This window comes from Esox lucius, chromosome 5 (genome assembly GCF_011004845.1).
Source record: "Esox lucius isolate fEsoLuc1 chromosome 5, fEsoLuc1.pri, whole genome shotgun sequence".
NCBI lineage: Eukaryota > Metazoa > Chordata > Actinopteri > Esociformes > Esocidae > Esox > Esox lucius.
In genome coordinates this window covers 15,088,863-15,109,912 of record NC_047573.1, presented here as the reverse complement: position 1 = coordinate 15,109,912, position 21,050 = coordinate 15,088,863, and the positions used below count along the sequence as shown (strand labels likewise).

At 41.9% G+C, this 21,050-nt stretch overlaps 1 protein-coding gene across 10 annotated transcripts in view; it reads right to left on the bottom strand.

Moving 5' to 3' along the window:
• cacna1g (calcium channel, voltage-dependent, T type, alpha 1G subunit) overlaps positions 1-20,535 on the bottom strand; it is a 156,805-nt gene extending 136,270 nt beyond the window's left edge. For 8 of the 10 annotated variants that reach the window (XM_029119825.2, XM_029119826.2, XM_029119828.2 and 5 more), the window contains exons 1-2: positions 20,431-20,526; positions 6,915-7,048 (exon numbers count right to left, since the gene is read on the bottom strand). In XM_029119825.2, coding sequence (XP_028975658.2) covers positions 6,915-7,048; positions 20,431-20,523 — 227 coding nt within the window. In that variant the 5' untranslated portion in view covers positions 20,524-20,526. Of the gene's footprint in view, positions 1-6,914; positions 7,049-20,430 lie in introns of all 10 variants that reach the window. The other 2 variants (XM_029119829.2, XM_029119834.2) reach the window with 1 other exon arrangement.
• Between the last annotated feature and the right edge of the window lie 515 nt (positions 20,536-21,050).

The window sequence follows — 21,050 nt, the reverse complement described above, 5'->3', positions numbered from 1 at the left end:
TCCAGCCTTTGTCAGCTACTTCATAATCCTATTCCATATTATTTGCTGCTGTAGTGTGATTTTTTTTTAAATCACAATTAACATGTTTTAATGAAACATTAACTGCGTTGTTCTGCCTTGAGTCAGCGATATGAAGTCATTATATTCAGCTGTACCGTAGCAACTTTACAATGTAGCGATTGGTGCTTTGGTGCTTTGGTGCACAATACATTGGGAAGGCCTAGTGGGAGATGATTGGTGGACTGAGCCCATTAACCCAACACGTTTTGTGCAGACCTTGTGCTAATTTGGGTGGTCTGGACAAATGTTTTGTCATAGAACTAGATCCTGTCGGGATGTGAAAATGCAGTAAATCCAGTAAATGTGGAGGTGGAATTAAGAAATGAAGAGTGTCATCTTGATAATGTCCAAAATAAACTTCTGCTTCTATAGGATGCCAATACAGGCAAAGAAACAAGCAAAGAAACAATGGTAAAGACAGGACAACAGTGAAACATGCAATGAATGAATTTGGGCAATAGGCTACTGGTTGCGGGCTTTAGGTTAGCTTTGAATATTGTGAGGGAAGTTGAATCTGTACTTTCTATGGGCAATGTGGTAGGATATTTCAACCTGGTCTCAGGGGACTTTCGTTTTCTAACCTTACCACACAGTTACCCTAACCTTAACGCAAGTGCTATGATAGCTAACGGTAAATGTTAAAATGCATTTTATTCCACAATGTAGCGACCTTGGTAAGGCCATTACTCGTCCCCGGATATCCATAAACCCTGTGTGGAGCAGTGGGCAGGGCCCCTGCCTTCAGGCCTGAATGTTGCTGGTTTGAAACACGGCTTGTTTGTTTTGTGCAAATTCGTAATGAATGATACGTTTTCGTACCGTTCATAAAATATGATACGTTTGTATCTGGCATTCGTATCACATTATATGTTTTAATAGAGTTCGTAACATATTACATGTGGTAATAGCGTTCGTAGGATATGTTAAATTTTGGCCAATTTGAAATGAATTATACGTTTTGGTAGCACATTGTAATGTAATCAAACGTAACGTGACATATCATATGAAATCGGGGGCCACGGATTTAAGTAAAAATAGTCTACACAGTCCCCTGAAGCTAAGCTAGCCTTAACATTGTTTTAGCATTGTCTAAGCATGGTCTCAAAACTTTTTTCATAAGAACCAGATGTGGCTGCTGCAGTGTAGAATAGAATGTTTCTTCTCTGAAGAAAATTGTGAAGAATTGATGGAGAGGAGAGAGGAAGTGTTATTGTGTGGTGTGAGCCATGGGGGTGCCAAGGCTGCTCGGGGAAGAAGACATGGAGAGAAGAAGATGGGGTGGAGGGAAGGGGGACGTCCCAACCTTTAGGGTCATTTTGCATGAGTAGAATCTACAAATCCTAACACTCTCAAACACGAACGCACTCACACATACACACACACACACACACACACAATCATCCACACGGAACTAATGCAAAACAGATACGCACCATACACACAGGTTATGTAACACGTTGAAAAAACAAAATCACATATACAAAAACACATTCTGGGAACGATCACGCACAGTGGGTCAAATTCACAAAGATTACACACAAATTCGGAAATGTATCCAAACACACACACACAAACACACACTTATCCTCCTCTTGGCGTGGTGCCAGCCAACCACTCGCCTTGTTCTCTCTTATCAGGTGTGTGTATTGAAGAGCAGACTTGCACATAAAGGACTGCACACAAACATACAAATCTTCCCAGAACCCATCTGTGCGCTGACACACACACACACACACACACACATACACACACAAACAGTGTGAACAGTGGCCTAGCAGAGAGCACACACTAACACATATCCCTATAACATGTAGAGAATAAGTGAGAGACAGAGGGAAGGTGGAGACTGTTTTACCATGCCCAGTAGCTTGCCCTAAAGGTAACATCAGCATGGTTTCACTGAATTTCTGAATTCCTATAGGTAGACTCACATCCTGACCTGTTGCAGGTCCAAGGTAACTGAATGCTAACAAAGAAGACATCAGAGCTGTGATGAAGGCCAAGGAAGCCGATTCGACCCCAAAAAATAAACAACAGTGACACTACCAGGAGCAGTGAGTGTGTTTCTCCTTGTTTCCATTGACTTACCTGCACTAACAAAGCAATGTGATTCATAGTCATTCTAAAAAGACAGACAGAGCAATTAATGACTGAAAGTCCTGCCCCTCTAATTTGCTATTACCCTGTCCTTTTTACTGTTGTTCAGCCTCTCACTCTCTCGTATGCTCTCTCTTCCACCGCTCTCTTTCTTCCCTCTCTTCCTTTCTCATTCTGTCTTTGTGTGGCACTTGGCTAGTCAATAAAGCAGAAGGGGACAGAGGTCGGGAGGGTAGAAGCCCGGAGATTTCTGTCCTCTCTATTGCTCTCTTTCTCTAGGTCTCTGTCTTTCTCACTTCAGATCTCTATCTTTCTCACTCTATTCACAGGTTTCTCTCTTCTTCGCTCTCTCTGTATGACTCCCCATTTCTTCACTCTCTTTGGTCTCTCTCTGTCACTCAGAGAGAGACACAACTTTTGTTAGTTGAAGGGGCAGCTTACAACAGATGCCCCTTCAACAGTCAAATACAGAGCACGCCTCATCATAGATATGCAATTACTTTATAAAAGAGACTTAATTAAAGTAATTATTGTTTGTTTGAACATTCAAAGTTACCAAATAAACACTATTCACGTATCAGAGAAACTGGCATAAAATACATACACACAAAAATGCACCCTTGATTTACTCTGCTTAATTTCACTGATTGGAGAAAAAAAATAAAAAATCACAGTTCTCTTTTAACTACTGATGAAGGATTAGATTCTAGTTAATGCATTAAAATTGCTGTTTAAGGAGAATGTCTTCCTACTGCTCAGAAAAGCCCTGTGTTTTCTCTGTCCTCCCTCCCACCTCCCCTCATCTGTCATTATGCAGGATATCGGATCAGCCAGCGATGTCGCTCCTGATATCATCTTTTTTCACTTACTGTTATCGTTCTGCTCTCTGGGAATGGCTGACAGGCTGGCTGCAGCACTGGGAAAAAGATGAGACTGAGTTTCCCTTTCTCCCACTTTCCCTCCATCCCACCCTCCACCCCCCACACACACACACACTATCTAACTTCCTCACTGCTATCAAAGACCTTTGAGATAAGAGTGCTACGAACATAATCACACACAACATACCTGCAGCTATGCAGATGAACATCTGGATTAAAGTGAATCTAAGATTGGAGAGGAGAATTTGTGGAGGAGAGGAAGGAAGACGAGAGAGGGGGAGTAGGAGAGAGACGAGGAAAAAAGGGGGTACCACACATTTTTATTCAACATACTCTCTACCCACCCTTCTCTGCATCCCTACCTCCCTCTGGCCCTCCTTCCTCCTACTCTCTTCTGTGGTATCCTGACCTACTGGAGCAGCGCCGTCTGCAGATATAATCTAGCTAATGGAACTGGATAAAGCAGGTGAATGAGGACAGGCAGGGCATGTAGAAGATGGAAAAAACACATTAATTCAAAGAAATACATTCAGTACACAATAACCTCTTCTGGAGAAACAGAGAACAACAGAGGGAGATATTCAATTAACTGCACTCTGTGTTATTTGATATCCCAGCACTGGTTAAATAGACAGTATACTTTTTAAAATATTTTTAAGTGCTTAATGAACCTAAAACATTGGGATTATTGACCTAATAGCTGAGTGTATTTGATACAGTCCATTGAATGTTTTAAGGGCAAGTAAGCAGGTTGATCCCACCTGCCCACAGTGAGAGTAAATGCCATTCACATTTATCAAATTAAGTGTGCATTATTAAAGAGTTAACTTAATATTGTTACATAACCATAACTCTAACCCTGTACTAACAGTCAGATGTGCACTGGGCCATTATTACCAGCAGAACAGAATAACCGACCTACATAAACTATATTTACTATCATGGGTGGTCCAAGTGCCAGAAGAGAATGCCATGGCCAGACTCACACTACTTACTATGATATCCCCCCTAAGAAACACAGGTCAAGAAACTCCAACCAGTTTGGGGAAAACCTATGTAACAATAAAGTAAGAAAAAACCTTTGGTCACAATGATTTCACTCCAAAGTGGTTCATCACTGAAATCAGATTTTTTTTTAGCAATGGGTAGCTATATATTCTGGACACATGAGATGGGTGATAACATTCGATAACATTTTTAAATAAAGTGTCCTGCACACCAAATCAGCCAGTAGATGTTATGGGCATACCTATCTAGAACACACCAGTCTTTCTGTATTTTCATGAGTTTTCTTCTCATGTCTGCTGTCTTATTTGTTCAAAAGTATTTGGATTCTGGCAAATGTATTATGTCTCTGTATTCCAACACTATAGATATCAGGATATAACTCCGTTACTTAATTCAGCCTGATATGAGAACATTAGGCCCTATCTGGATAACCAGGATGCCTGCTGAAAGCTGAGAGTGTCACCTTTCCTGCTGTACCTTCCAGTCATTGGTGTGACTCACTACCATAGAAATCTACCATTTTGTTTATTTTACATAACCCACTGTATAATTAATTAGGGTTATTGTGGGTGTACCTCTGAATCAGTAAAATAGTTGTGCAGTGTTTTTAAATAACAGTCAGTAAAGTTCAGTGGTATTGGTAGGACAGTTTGGGCGTTCGGCAGAGATTGTATATAATCGGTTGGCATTGAAAGAGTTAAGTGCATTTTGTACATAGTCCCCACATTTTAGGGGACCAGCATTATTTGGATTATTTGCATTACAGCTTTTCTAATTAGAATGCATTGTTTGTGTGCATTGTTAATGTATGCACAGCAGAGATGTCAATGTCAAATCTTACATTTTTAATACAGAGGTATACAGAAACACCTTATCTGCTCAGATTAAACCAAATGCCTACAGTATACACAACTAGCTCTTCACCATGAAGCCGGACAATTAACCCAAACACACTACCATAGATACACAATTGTTTCTCAGGGCCAATAAGGCCATGTCAAATATCTGATCGGAGTCAAATTGAGTATTTCTTTGACATTATGTTTGACAGCCCCAAAACAAGCAGGGACTGAAGACGTTTGCCCCGGCAGAGCATCGGCGACGAAGACACCCAGGTTCCGGTGATGTCTATGGGTTGCAAACTTCAGCCAATCATTGGACGCAAAGTAATAAACACAACAACTTTATTGTAGTCCTAACAACCAGTACATTTATCTTTGTGGTTCTCTGTGTGTTTCTCTTTCTGTCTGTTTCTCTCTGACCTAGCCTTTGTCCCCTAACCATTCTAAGGGGGCATCAATCAATCAAGGAGAAGAAAGGGCAAAGATGAATGGCTCCCATGTCTCTGCAGCTCTCTGTCACTTAGTGATTGTATTTAGTATATTGATGGTAGGAGGTCAATGATATCCAATTTCTTTCAAGGGAACCTTTCTACACTAATGGGAGTGTGTTGTAATTGAGTCTGTCTGTCCTTCATCCTCCACAAGTCTTGGCCAGACTACACAGTCCGGAGGGTGTCTCTAACGCTCTCCTGTTCTGGGTTTCCCGCCTTTCTTCTCCACATCTCTCTGTATCTGTCAGTGGCATCTCCCCTGCGGTGTCGACAGATCAATGTTTGGAAGTGTCCCTCAGTCTGAGACTATCTGAGAAACACTGCACTATCTATCGACCGGGGCCATCAGAGTAGAGAGAGAGAGAGAGAGAGAGGATGAGGGAGAAGATAGATAGATGGGATGAGAGATGGGATGAGGGATGAGAGAAACAGTGTAAGCTGATCTTTGCGCTGTGCCTTCTGCCACCACACACAAAAATGGAAATGGATAATCAGCCATTTTTTGTATCCCAATGCCATCATATCCATTATCAACCCCTCACTTTACAATATAAAGGCAAACATGTTAATGGTCTTCACAAGCTGTCAAGGTGTTTATCCTTCCCTCAATCCTGACCACTTCTAATCCCTGCTGTTGAGAAGCATCCTCATAGCATGATGCTACCACGACCATGCTTCATGATTGGAATGCTGTATCTCAGGATGATGTGTGCTAAACATGACACTTAAAGATCTCTATTTTGGTCTCATCTGACCATAGAATCTTCATCCAATTAGTCTCAGAGACTCCCACGTGCCATATGGCAAACTCTAGTCAAGATTTAATGTAAATATTTTGTGATGCACATGGGCTATTGTTGCAATATGCACAGTTTAGACATGGAATACTTTAACTCCTTTAGAGTTGCCATATACCTCTTGGTGGCCTGACTAATTCCCTATTGTTGGTCTGACAATCGAGGAATGTTGTTTTGTCAGGAATTGTACTAACCAAATTTGGGACCTCCCAGAGACAAGTATATTTAATGTGAAATAGTCTGAAGGGGATCAATAATTTTGAGATGCACAGTAGTTAGCACATAAAAAAGAGACCAACTCATTAGCTAAAGGTTTGTACCTTGAGTGAAAAAAAGAAGATGCATGTACTTTATTTTGAAGCCTGCTAAAATACACATTATAATAAATACAGTATATATATACACACACACACTCAAACACATACACACTCACACAATGAAACCCACAAAGTAAATGGTTATGTAAAGAAAGTGCCAGCATATTGAAAAATGTTATTTGGTATAATTACTTTCCTGTTCAGAAAAAAGACGCCTCATCAGAACACTTCTAAGTGGAACTAGCAACCTTTGCCAGGAACTGTGTTCCCAACAATCAGTTACCTAGGTTACTATTGTCTCATTTGGGTGTGGGTTCTTGTGAGGAAGATGAGAATGGTGTTTTTGCAGACACGGCAACAATGTCAAACAAAGGGATGCGCACTCAGACACAGGGTGAAACTGTGTCTGTGTGTGACTCACCCAGCCAGTACGATGAAGAAGTCGAGTCTGTTCCAAGTGTCTCCTAGGTAACACTTCTTACCAAAGATGCCAAGCGCCACCATCTTGATTACCATCTCCACGGCAAAGAACGCAAAGATGAAGTCATCAAAGTCCTGTAGAGAGAAAAATGTATTGTACAATAGTAAAACCCCAAACACCACACTAAGAAAGTCAAAGAAATTCCCATATAAATATGAACATTTAAAGACATGGGGGGAAAAGAAAGGGATTTCTTTATTTCATGTGTCTATTAGGTTTATTTGAGCAGGGCCAATGTACAACTGAGGTAAGAAATGATGCATTGCACCAGATTAAGCTAACAGGGTTATTGTAAGTATTAGTGTTCACAGTCTGTGTGCTGGGACAAGGGGGTTGGCTACGGAAGGGGAAAGAGAACGAAGGAAAGAGAGTGATGACAGAGAAATAGAGAAAGATAGAGACACAGGAGGAGAGGGAGAGAGCAAGGTAGAGAGAGAGGTAGAGAGGTTTGAGTATTATAGACCTGAAATCCCAAGTCCAGTCTGTGTTGATCACAGCCATAGACACCCACTGGTTTACTGTATGACTCATCACATCAACGGATAAATGCACACATTGCCTTCAGAAAGTATTCAAACCCCTTCACGTTCTCCACAATTTGTTGTGTTACAGACTTCATTATGATTACATAGATTTTTTGACATCAATTTATGCACCACAATGACCCCATAATGACAGAGCAAAACCTAATTTTAAGATATCTGTGCCAATTCATAAAAAAATGAAATCTGAAATATCTAATGGATTAAGATCCTTTATTCAGTACTTTGTATAAAGGAACCTCAAATGCATCCTGTGTCCTTTGGTCATCCTTGAGATGTCTCTAGAACCTATGGCCTGCTCAAATGACTGGACATGATTTAGAAAGGTACACACATTTCTGCATAAAGTCCCCCCAAAAAATGGGTTTACAAAGTATAGATGTAGGGAAGGTTATACAAAACAATTGCTAAAGAATTGTGAAATGGAAGAAGTTTGGAACCACTTGAGCTGTCCGCCCAGCCAAACTACACTGAACAAAATTATAAACGCAACACTTTTGTTTTTGCACCATTTATCATGAGTTGAACTCAAAGATCTAAGCCTTTCTCTTTGTAGACAAAAGGCCGATTTCTCTCAAATATTGTTCACAAGTCTGTCTAAATCTGTGTCAGTGAGCACTTCTCCTTTGCCGAGATAATCCATCCACCTCCAGGTGTGGCATATCAAGATGCTGATTAGACATCATGATTATTGCACGTGTGCCTTAGGCTGGCCACAATAAAAGGCCACTCTAACATGTTTTCACTTTGTAATTTTGGAAAATTGAGTAAATTGATGGCATTTTATAAGCGGTGTAAACACTTTCCAAAGGCACTGTAGTTTCTAAAATAAACCTCCTGTTGGCTCCGTTTTCCTTCAGCATATAAAGTGACACTATCACCCTCACAAGAGTTCATGATAAGTAGACATTAAAAAAGGAAAATAAATTGAATGACACAAACACAGACACAAACATACATTAACATAAACGCATAAAAATACACACACAGTAGGGTTTAATGCATGATGAGGACAAGGCAGACATGGACTGTGGGCCATGCAAACACAGGGTGGTCTTTTACGGGGTAATAAAAATGTGGGATGCCCGATGCCGATACCAGTATCGAGCCGATACTGGGCTCGTGTACTTCTACTCGAAAGTCATAGAAATATACCGCTACCACGCACCTATACCACGTAATGGAAACATTAAGTGAAACTCAATTGCTGTGTCGCCTCATGGCCGCATAAGTATAGAATACATAACTCAGATTGGTGGAGCGAAAAGACAGAGATGTCAGCAATGACACAAGTAGAGAACAAGCTCTGCTCTGTTAAGTGTGGAGGAGGACAGGAAAAACGAATTTAACACAAGCAATTTGATAAACTATCGTTAGACACAACACAGCGCAGAGTTCAAGGAGTAGGCTAATGCTCGCAGTGCAGAACCACAACAACAGCTAACTCCAACACTGGAGAAGCGAAATAAAATGTCCAGAGACAGTCCGCGGGCAGAAATAAATGAAAGAGCAGAGCATGAAAAGATTCAATGAATCGCGCACAGTTTATTATCGCAGGAGCATCACAGCAGAGCAACAACGTCCAGTCCTGCACGTTCAGAGTACAACTGGCTAGTGAGGTCAGAGCAGAGTACCTGGCTGAGTCTGTGCATGCACACGTTTGCGTTGAAGGGTCAGTAAGGGGCTGTCGTATTGAAATAAAGGTAGCCACCGTCTGAACGACAACCAAAGGTAAGAAGCTAACTGTCACAATTCATGCAGGCAACAGTAGAGATTCGGCAGTAGCAATAAGGCCTCCTATTTTGCCTTCAAAATAAAAGTCTGCGGTGAAACATTATATACATTCGGCAGAAACAATAACACTTCAGAATTTCGTATTTCTTTTTCAAAATAAAAGCCTGCGATGGATTGTGTGGATCGTTTATAGTTTCAAAGAAAAATATATTTCGGGTAAAATATAAATTAAACAAATTACTTTTTAAATAATACATTATATAAAGGTAAATAATAATATAAGGGGGAACACTTTGAGAAATGTTTAGAGCTCATGTAAGTTACCGTAAATAACCAAAACATGTTTATAGGGGACAAAACTTTAGTTTTTTTACTGAAAACTTCCTACCTTGTGCAGCTTTGAGTACCTGGGATCGGTACTCGGTATCGCCAAGTACCCAAATATAAGTACTCGTACTCTGAAAAAAAGTGGTATCGGTGCATCCCTAGGAAGTATACATCACTTTGCCAGCTTACATTGTGAATTGCAACCCTGATGTGCTTGAGAACAAACCTAGAGTTTGAGACTATATTGTTCTGTCTGAAATAGTACACTTATTGTACAAGTCCAATAGCTACAACAATGTCTTAAAAACTAGCAAACACATTCATAGGTGGGACTCTAAATGCCATCTGGGAAATATGAAAATGAGGCTTAAGATTTACAGCAGGGAAATTTAGTTATGGTTCGAAATGGACTCAAAATTCAGTGCTTTTCCATTTGTGTCTTGTTCTTCAAAGGACCAATTTGTTAGTTGTTTTTCAGAGAGTCCTACAGTGGATATAAAAAGTCTACACACCCCTGTGAAAATGCCAGGTTTTTGGGATGTAAAAGATAGAAAGATAAATCATGTCAGAACTTTTCCACTGTTAATATGACCTACAGTGGGGAGAACAAGTATTAGATACACTGCCGATTTTGCAGGTTTTCCCACTTACAAAGCATATAGAAGTCTGTAATTTTTATCATAGGTACTCTTCAACTGTGAGTGACGGAATCTAAAAAAAACAAAAATCCAGAAAATCACATTGTATGATCTTTAAGTAATTAATTTGCATTTTATTGCATGACATAAGTAATTGATACATCAGAAAAGCCGAACTCAATATTTGGTACAGAAACCTTTGTTTGCAATTACAGAGATCATACATTTCCTGTAGTTCTTGACCAGGTTTGCACACACTGCAGCAGGGCCACTCCTCCATACAGACCTTCTCCAGATCCTTCAGGTTTCGGGGCTGTCGCTGGGCAATACGGACTTTCAGCTCCCTCCAAAGATTTTCTATTGGGTTCAGGTCTGAAGACTGGCTTGGCCACTCCAGGACCTTGAGATGCTTCTTACGAAGCCACTCCTTAGTTGCCCTGGCTGTGTGTTTCGGGTCATTGTCATGCTGGAAGACCCAGCCACGACCCATCTTCAATACTCTTACTTGTTGGCCAAGATCTCGTGATACATGGCCCCATCCATCCTCCCCTCAATACGGTGCAGTCGTCCTGTCCCCTTTGCAGAAAAGCATCCCCAAAGAATGGTGTTTCCACCCCCATGCTTCACGGTTGGGATGGTGTTCTTGGGGTTGTACTCATCCTTCTTCTTCCTCCAAATACGGCGAATGGAGTTTAGACAAAAAGCAAAAAAAAAATCCTCATCAGACCACATGACCTTCTCCCATTCCTCCTCTCGATCATCCAGATGGTCACTGGCAAACTTCAGATGGGCCTGGACATGCGCTGGCTCGAGCAGGGGGACCTTGTGTTCGCTGCAGGATTTTATCCATGACGGCGTAGTGTGTAACTAATGTTTTTTTTTTGAGACTGTGGTCCCAGCTCTCTTCAGGTCATTGACCAGGTCCTGCCGTGTAGTTCTGGGGTGATCCCTCAACTTCCTCATGATCATTGATGGCCCACGAGGTGAGATCTTGCATGGAGCCCCAGACCGAGGGACATTGACCGTCATCTTGAACTTCTTCCATTTTCTAATAATTGCGCCAACAGCCTTGAGCAGGTCTACAGTTTTATCCCTGATGTCCTTACACAGCTCTCTGGTCTTGGCCATTGTGGAGAGGTAACAAGTTCAAACAGGTGCAGTTAATACAGGTAATGAGTGGAGAACAGGAGGGCTTCTTAAAGAAGAACTAACAGGTCTGTGAGAGCCGGAATTCTTACTGGTTGGTAGGTGATCAAATACTTATGTCATGCAATACAATGCAAATTAATTATTTAAAAATCATACAATGTGATTTTCTGGATTTTTGTTTTAGATTCTCTCTCTCACAGTTGAAAAAACCTCTACATGCTTTGTAAGTAGGAAAACCTGCAACATTGGCAGTGTATCAAATACTTGATCTCCCCACTGTATAATTTGAACAATTCAATTGAAAAACAAATTGAAATCTTCGAGGGGGGAACATAAAAAATAAAACCATACAATAACCTGGTTGTATAAGTGTGCACACCCTCTTATAACTGGGGATGTAGCTGTGTTCAGATTTAACCAATCACATTCAAACTCATGTTAAATAAAAGTCATTACACACCTGCCATCATTTAAAGCGACTCTGATTAATCACAAATAAAGTTCAGCTGTTCTAGTATGATTTTCTTAGTTGCATCTCAGAGCAAAAGCCATGGTCCTTCCAAAGCATCAGAGGGATCTCATTGTTGAAAGTCAGGAGAAGGGTACAAAAGAATTTCCAAAGCATTAGATATATCTTGGAACACAGTCATCATCAAGTGGAGAAAATATGGCACAACAGAGACATTACCAAGAACTGGACGTCCCTCCAAAATTGATGAAAAGACAAGAAGAAAACTGGTCAGGAGGCTTCCAAGAGGCCTACAGCAACATTAAAGGAAAGGTAGGAATTTCTGGCAATTACTGGCTGTGTGCTACATGTGACAACAATCTCCATATGAATGGGATATGGGGTAGGGTGGCAAGACGGAAGCCTTTTCTTACAAAGAAAAACATCCAAGCCCAGCTGAAGTTTGCAAAAACAAACATCAAGTCCCCCAAAAGCACGTGGGAAAATGTGTTATGGTCTGATGAAACTAATATTGAACATTTTGGCCATAATTCCAAAAGGTATGTTTGGCGCAAAAACAACACTGCACATTACCCAAAGAACAGCATACCCACAGTGAAGCATGGTGGTGGCAGCATCATGCTTTGGGGCTGTTTTACTTCAGCTGGAACTGGGGCCTTAGTCAGGGTGGAGGGAATTATGAACAGTTCCAAATACCAGGCTATTTTGGCACAAAACCTTCAGGTGTCCGTTAGAAAGCTGACGATGAAGTTCTCCTTTCAGCATGACAACGACCCAAAGCACACATCCAAATCCACAAAAGCATTGCTTCACCAGAAGAAGAATAACGTTTTGGAATGGCCCAGCCAGAGCCTAGACCTGAATCCAATTGAACATCTGAGGGGTGATCTGAAGAGGGCTGTCAAAACAGCACTTAGCCTCTTTTTTTAATGCTTTGCATCTATGCATTTTATTCAACTAAATCAAAAGTTGTGTTGATTTTCAAAAATCATTCACTGACAGGGAGAGTATGAATACCTCCTCCCCTCCCTTACCCAATCCTCTATACTCCTCCCTAACCATCCCCTATCCTCTACACTCCTCCCTAACCCTCCCCTATCCTCTACACTCCTCCCTACCCTCCCTTATCCTCTACACTCCTCCACCTACCCCATCTCTCATTTAGAATGACTCATCTATTTTAGATTAGTTAGCTCCTTCTGTCAGACTGCAAGAAGGTACCCCACTTCCCTCCGGGTAACAGGGGGGACCACCCGCACATCTACACAAACATGCACACACACACACATACACACACACACACACACACACACACACACACACAAACAAGAGTTTTATCCAGCTGCAATCCCTTTGCTAAAACAGAACCCTGGGGCATTTCTCTGGTCTGAGTGACAGCTAGCATAATGGATAGACCAACACACATTGCTCTAATGTGTACAGGGTTGGAAGGTACATACAGAATGGACATGGCTTAGACACTAAAAAGACATTTCCGAGAAGTGCTGAACCCATTGGGGAGATGGCCAGATTTGACAATGGAGATGGGGAGTGTGGTTCATAGAACCAGGGTTAGCTGCTGAATGTGGTTGTAATAAACCTGTGCATCTACCTATTTATTGGTTTAACCTACAGCATGTTATGACACCATTTCTTAGAGAAGAGACTAAGAAAGAAACGTCCCATAAGCACTTAAAAGAGATGGGCAGGATCAGGAAGTAATTCAGACAATGATTTACACAGAAGATCCTCCAAAATAACTGCCCAAGGCTCTTCCTTGATAATATCCAAAATGTTAATGTGCTGTACAACTATTTATTTTGTTTACAACCGATTACCAATCAGTTGAACTATCTTACAAAAGTAAATATTGGCCATTGATTACATAACTTGTTTTTACATGGTTGGTACCCCAAAATTACCCCAAAAAATAATTGTGTATTATATGTATTATATTATCTACAGGACTATAACGTAGAGAACAGACCAAGATATATGACTGTACTGTAATGTGTCAGTAATATATAGAGAATAGACCAACTTATACATTTGTACTGTAATGTGTCAGTTAGATATAGAGAACAGACCAACATGTATTGTTGTACTGTAATGTGTCAGTACTATATTGAGATACCAACATATATTGTTGTACTGTAACGCTACTGTGACGTGTCAGTAATGTACAGAGAATAGACTAAGACATATGGCTGTATTGTAATGTGTATTGTAATGTAGATTGAGATCTAGTGTACAAGAGAAAGACCAGAGAACAGAGAGCAGCTTACAGTCACCTGGTAGCTGTGGGTGATGAGCCATGCAATCCCCCTCCCTAAGTCCCTGTTCACACACAAACTGTTTCTCACAAGCACACACACGCACACACACACACACACACACACACACAAACACGGCTACACTCTGCTCAGAAGTGAGTACCATTCTAGGCAGGTAGAGCCAAGAAGCCAGGAGGGATTTCCCAATGTGAGAAAAAGTATGCATGTGTGTGTGTGTGTGTGTGTGAGAGAGAGAGAGACTCCCTCTCCATGGATCATTGACTCTTGCTCTATCTGAACAGGGAAAATACACATACAGCTGGCTCTTATTGTGGATACACCAGTGACCTGTGCTCAATGCTTCAAAGAACACATGCTCCCCATGTCATTCTCTCTCCTTCACTTGCTCTCTTTACCACTTTCTCCATTTTTCCCTGATTAGCCATCAATTACCTCCTGTTCTCAGTTCCTCTCTCTATTTCTGTCTCTCTCTTCAAGGGAATGAATCTACTTTATTAAATACATTTTTGAAATCACAGTTCCATATGTACATGTATTTTATTCCATCTATTCTGTCTTATTACTCTAATTATGTCTGCAGTCTCTCTCTCACCCTCCCCCTCTCTGTCCCTCCCTTCCTCCCTCCCTCCAACATTGTCTCTCCCTCTCTCCCTCCTACTTTCTCTTTGTGTGTGTCTCTCTATCTTCGCTCTCTCTCTCTTGCCCCCCCCCCATCCATCCACACTCAATGCCCCCCACTCTCTCACTATTAAGGGCATAACACTGTATTTCTGTGTTGCTTATTCTTTCGTGTTTTTTACGTGCAAAGCTCTGAACACAAACAATGACATCATGCCTTGTGAACAGCCGTGTGTGTGTGTGTGTGTGTGTGTGTGGGTGGGTGTGCGTGCGTGTGTGTGGCGTGATGGATTTCATCAAATCAAAAGGAATGTAAACATGCACACCACACATACATTGACACACACCCACTGTGCTGAAAACATCCAAAGCAATTATACTGCATCATTCAAGCAGTTAAATAGAACCGTGTCCTCTAATTCAGATGGTTGAGCATGGAACCCGCAATGCCTGGATAGTGGGTTCCCAGGATCACCAGCACGTAAAATGAATGCATACATAAATGTGAGTGATTTTGAATAAACACGTCCGCTAAATGATGCACAGACCCCACATTCCTTCAACTTTGGTCATGTTCAGAGAGCGAGGGAGAGAGACAGGCATTCAGAGTGGGAAATAGAGTCACAGTGGGATGGACCAAGAAAGAGATGGAGCAAGAGAGTGCGAGAGATTATCCAGTAGATAGGGTGCTCAAAAGGGCAATCCCATCCTTGCCAGGGATCCTACAGGAAGTCACACGTATCCTCTGTACTCCCTCTGGGCAGGAATGAAAAGTGGAACAGTGTTCAGAATGCTTCCCTGTTGAACCCTCTGTGGACTGCCTGTGTCTTACCCTCAAGCCAGGCACTTTGTTGCAGTGTTAAAAAAAAAAAAAAAACCCACAGAGGACTGACACACACAAACACATGTATTGCTGCCTACATCAGTTCAACCACACAGACACGCACTCAAGCAATTCACACCCTCTCCGAAGAGCAGAACGTGTGTTGGTGTGACTGAGTGGTTTTGTAGCCGGAAATGGTCAGGTTGGTGTAGTTGTCTGAGACAGACGCAACTAGTGACATTTGCTTTCGACTGGGCATCACTGTAGCGGAGCAGGGTTTCTGGGAGCTGACTGGGAATGTTTCAGGTCCCTCTGTCTCGGATTTTTACGTGTGGGGAGGAGACATACACTCATTCACTCAAAATGTCTGAAAGATGAAAGACAAAACACATGAAGGTTTCACTAGTTGGTCATCTAAAAAAGGTGTGTTGGTCTGTTGTTGTAGGCTGTTGTACCATGGAAGAGAGCTGCACTGATTCCTCTCAGATTTGACTGGAGTGAAACACCGCTGTGTGTGTGTGTGTGATCCGCTGTGTGTGTGTGTGAGATCCTGGTTTAACTAATCATGTGTGTACATGCTTAGTTACAGAGATCCACACAAAGATTGTGGTCTCACAATGATGTCTCTTCAGGTTGTTAGGGTTAGATTAAGATCGGGCATTAAAGTTATGGTTTAAGTTAAGATACAATTGTGCTCATATGTTTGCATACCCTGGCAGAAATTGTGACATTTTCGGCATTGATTTTGAAAATATGACTGATCATGCAAAAAATCTTTAAATCTTTTATTTAAGGATAGTGATCATATGAAGCCATTTATTATCACATATTTGTTTGGCTCCTTTTTAAATCATAATGATGACAGAAATCACCCAAATGGCCCTGATCAAACATTTACATACCCTTGAATGTTTGGCCTTGTTATAGACACACAAGGTAACACACACAGGTTAAAATGCCAATTAAAGGTGAAGTTCCCACACCTGTGGCTTTTTAAATTGCAATTAGTGCTTCTGTATGAATAGTCAATGAGTTTGTTAGCTCTCACGTGGATGCACTGAGCAGGCTAGATACTGAGCCATGGGGAACAGAAAATAAATGTCAATAGACCTGCATATCAAGGTAATGGAACTTTATGAAGATTAAATAATATATAAAAAGATATCCAAAGCCTTGCAAATGCCAGTCAATACTTCTTATTAAGAAGTGGAACATTTGGGGATCTCTTGATACTAAGCCAAGGTTAGGTAGACCAAGAAAGATTTCAGCCAAAACTGCCTGAAGAATTGTTCAGGATACAAAGAAAAACCCGCAGGTAACCTTAGGAGAAATACAGGTTGCTCTGGAAAAAGACGGTGTGGTTGAATCAAGGAGTACAATATGATGATACTTGAACAAAAATGAGCTGCATGGTCAAGTTGCCAGAAAGAAGCCTTTACTGTGCCAATGCCACAAAAAAGCCCATTTACAAAATGCACTTTACAAACACCTTGACACGCCTCACAGCTTCTGGCACACTGTATTTTGGAGTGACAAGACCAAAATAGAGCTTTATGGTCACAACCATATGGTCCAAAATACCTATAGTCAACAGAATACCATCCCTACTGTGAAGCATGGTGGTGGCTCACTGATATTTTGGGGGTATGTGAGCTCTAAAGGCACAGGGAATCTGGTGAAAATAGATGGCAAGATGAATGCAGCATTTTATCAGAAAATACTGGCAGAGAATTTGCATTCTTTTGCTCAAAAGCTGCGCATTGAACGCTCTTGGACTTTCCAGCACGACAATGACCCCAAGCACATGGCCAAGTTGACATGGCCTCCAGTGGTTTCAGCAGAAAAAGGTGAAGGTTCTAGAGTGGCCTTCACAGTCTCCTGACCATAATATCATTGAGCCACTCTGGGTACACTTGGTACATATATTACCAATTCACCAAGGGTATGCAAACTTTTAAGCACAACCGCAGGTAAAATAGGGAATCCTTTTTCTGGTCCCCGCAGTGATAGAATACACACATCAGTCTGTGCCTGTGCGTGTGTGTGTGTTTGTGTGTGTGTGTGGGTTTGTGTGTCTGTGTGCGAATGTGTTTGCGTGTGCGCGCACGTGCCCGTGCATGTCTGTGTGTGCAAACCATTTTTGACCCCTGCCATAATCTCATTCAGAGTTCTGACAGGCAGAATTAGCATACATAGTGGCTTTATTTTAATGCAGATGATATTTTGGTGGAATGTTGTTATCTATGATGTTTCAACCACACAGACACACACAAACACAAACACACATTTCAATCATGAAGACACACACTTTGTATTTCAACCATGCAAAACCAGTATGTTTTGCTGTACTCCTTGTTAATTAAAGGGGAAGTTCTGGCAGGACCCGTCTACATGCATTTCTGAGTAACCCTTTAACAATCCAATCAGAGTAAGATCATAGCTGGATGTTGGCCCAACAGCAGCGTAAGGCTAGTAGCCAGTTCATCTAATTGACATGTTGACACATGACAAGTTAAATATATTGTCCTCTAACACCTCAGTCAGGTCATTAGTGTTCCCTGTAAGATTATTGAGCAGCACTGACGCTTCTTAAACACACAGGCATGTGAACCCGCCCATACATACACATTTAGAGTTGGAGACTTGGCCCAGGAAAGCCTTGAGAGTAGGGGAGTATTTTGGCTCTCAGTGGAGGGAGTAATAACATGCTGCTATCTGTCTGATAGCAAAGAAAGGGGTGGGAGAGAACGAGAGACAGAGAGAGATGTAGACAGTAAGGATGAGACATGGAGAGAGATGTAGACAGTAAGGACGAGACATGGAGAGAGATGTAGACAGTAAGGACGAGACATGGAGAGAGATGTGGACAGTAAGGACGAGACATGGAGAGAGATGTGGACAGTAAGGATGAGACATGGAGAGAGATGTAGACAGTAAGGACGAGACATGGAGAGAGATGTAGACAGTAAGGACAAGACATGGAGAGAGATGTAGACAGTAAGGATGAGACATGGAGAGAGATGTAGACAGTAAGGACGAGACATGGAGAGAAATGTAGACAGTAAGGACAAGACATGGAGAGAAATGTAGACAGTAAGGACGAGACATGGAGAGAGATGTAGACAGTAAGGATGAGACATGGACAGAGATGTAGACAGTAAGGACAAGACATGGAGAGAGATGTAGACAGTAAGGATGAGACATGGAGAGAGATGTGGACAGTAAGGATGAGACATGGAGAGAGATGTAAACAGTAAGGACGAGACATGGAGAGAGATGTAGACAGTAAGGACGAGACATGGAGAGAGATGTGGACAGTAAGGACGAGACATGGAGAGAGATGTGGACAGTAAGGATGAGACATGGAGAGAGATGTAGACAGTAAGGACGAGACATGGAGAGAGATGTAGACAGTAAGGACAAGACATGGAGAGAGATGTAGACAGTAAGGATGAGACATGGAGAGAGATGTAGACAGTAAGGACGAGACATGGAGAGAAATGTAGACAGTAAGGACAAGACATGGAGAGAAATGTAGACAGTAAGGACGAGACATGGAGAGAGATGTAGACAGTAAGGATGAGACATGGACAGAGATGTAGACAGTAAGGACAAGACATGGAGAGAGATGTAGACAGTAAGGATGAGACATGGAGAGAGATGTAGACAGTAAGGACGAGACATGAAGAGAGATGTAGACAGTAAGGACGAGACATGGAGAGAAATGTAGACAGTAAGGACGAGACATGGAGAGAGATATGGACAGTAAGGACGAGACATGGAGAGAGATGTAGACAGTAAGGATGAGACATGGAGAGAGATGTAGACAGTAAGGACAAGACATGGAGAGAGATGTAGACAGTAAGGATGAGACATGGAGAGAGATGTAGACAGTAAGGACGAGACATGGAGAGAGATGTGGACAGTAAGGATGAGACATGGAGAGAGATGTAGACAGTAAGGACGAGACATGGAGAGAGATGTAGACAGTAAGGATGAGACATGGAGAGAGATGTAGACAGTAAGGACGAGACATGGAGAGAGATGTAGACAGTAAGGACGAGACATGGAGAGAGATGTAGACAGTAAGGACGAGACATGGAGAGAGATGTAGACAGTAAGGACGAGACATGGAGAGAGATGTAGACAGTAAGGATGAGACATGGAGAGAGATGTAGACAGTAAGGACGAGACATGGAGAGAGATGTAGACAGTAAGGATGAGACATGGAGAGAGATGTAGACAGTAAGGACGAGACATGGAGAGAGATGTAGACAGTAAGGACGAGACATGGAGAGAGATGTAGACAGTAAGGACGAGACATGGAGAGAGTGGGGTAGAGATGGGGGGATGAAGTGGGGATAAAGGGGAATGGAGAGAGCAATGGAGGGAGTGGGGAAAGGAGAGAGGAGATGAAGACTGGGAGTGAAGTAGACAAATAGATGGAGTCGATAAGGAGAGAGAAGGAGGAGGCGGAGATAAAAAGAAAGTGAGAGAAATGAAGAGACAGTGGAATAGATGAGAGTCCATTTAACCTCTGGGCTGTACGTTCATCTGCAGTACCAAGCTAAAAGGATTTCACTGAATGAAATCAGATCTCATATCTCATTGAGCGAGGCCACCTCACTTCCACTCAAATGAAGAGCACTTGGGAAAGAAAATCGGACAACTTTACTGATCCATGCAGAACCACTGATTTTATTTTCATTGAAACAGTTCTTCCATATAACTGATCCATTTCCTTGGTGAGCTCGTGAATTGTTAGGCAGAGAGGGAGGAAAAGACAGACAGACGACAGACAGACAGACAGACGGACGAAGGAAGAGAGGATGGAGGGATAACAGAGGAGATAAAGAACATACCTCCAGAATCTTGCACCTTTCAGAGTGGCAGTCGTGGTCCTCACAGGGTTGAAACATCCCCAGGGTGACGCAGTTCAACAGGATCACCAGCATGGAGGCTCGCTCAAACCACGTGGAGATACACGTTAAGGAATACAAACAGTGGAACCGCATAAAGACACGCGTTAAGAAATGCGTAGGGAACTGGTATAACCTTATAGCGTAAATGTACACACAATTTAAATATGATTTTCAAAGTTACAAAATGCAACTGAGAACAATGGGTTTGTTTAAAAAGTGAAGACTTCTGTTGGACATTTATGTCATTGACCGCAGTGCCTGCCTCAGCATTCTGTAGCATGTGCTGAAAAATGATCAAAGTAAAATCAATATGTAAGGAAATTAAATAAACACAGCAAGAGCACATGTGGGCTGTGCGAGCTCCTAAACCTAACCTAAACCTTTGTTTTCATGCCCTCAGAGAAAGCTGTGTAGTCCATCACACCAATCCCCACTGGGGCCCAATGGGGTCAGAGAGGGAAAACATTGCCTTACACTGATCATAGTCACTGAAGTCACATGCACCCAAGCCCATGCAAGGCAACCATATTCAATCACTAACCCACCAAACATGAACAATG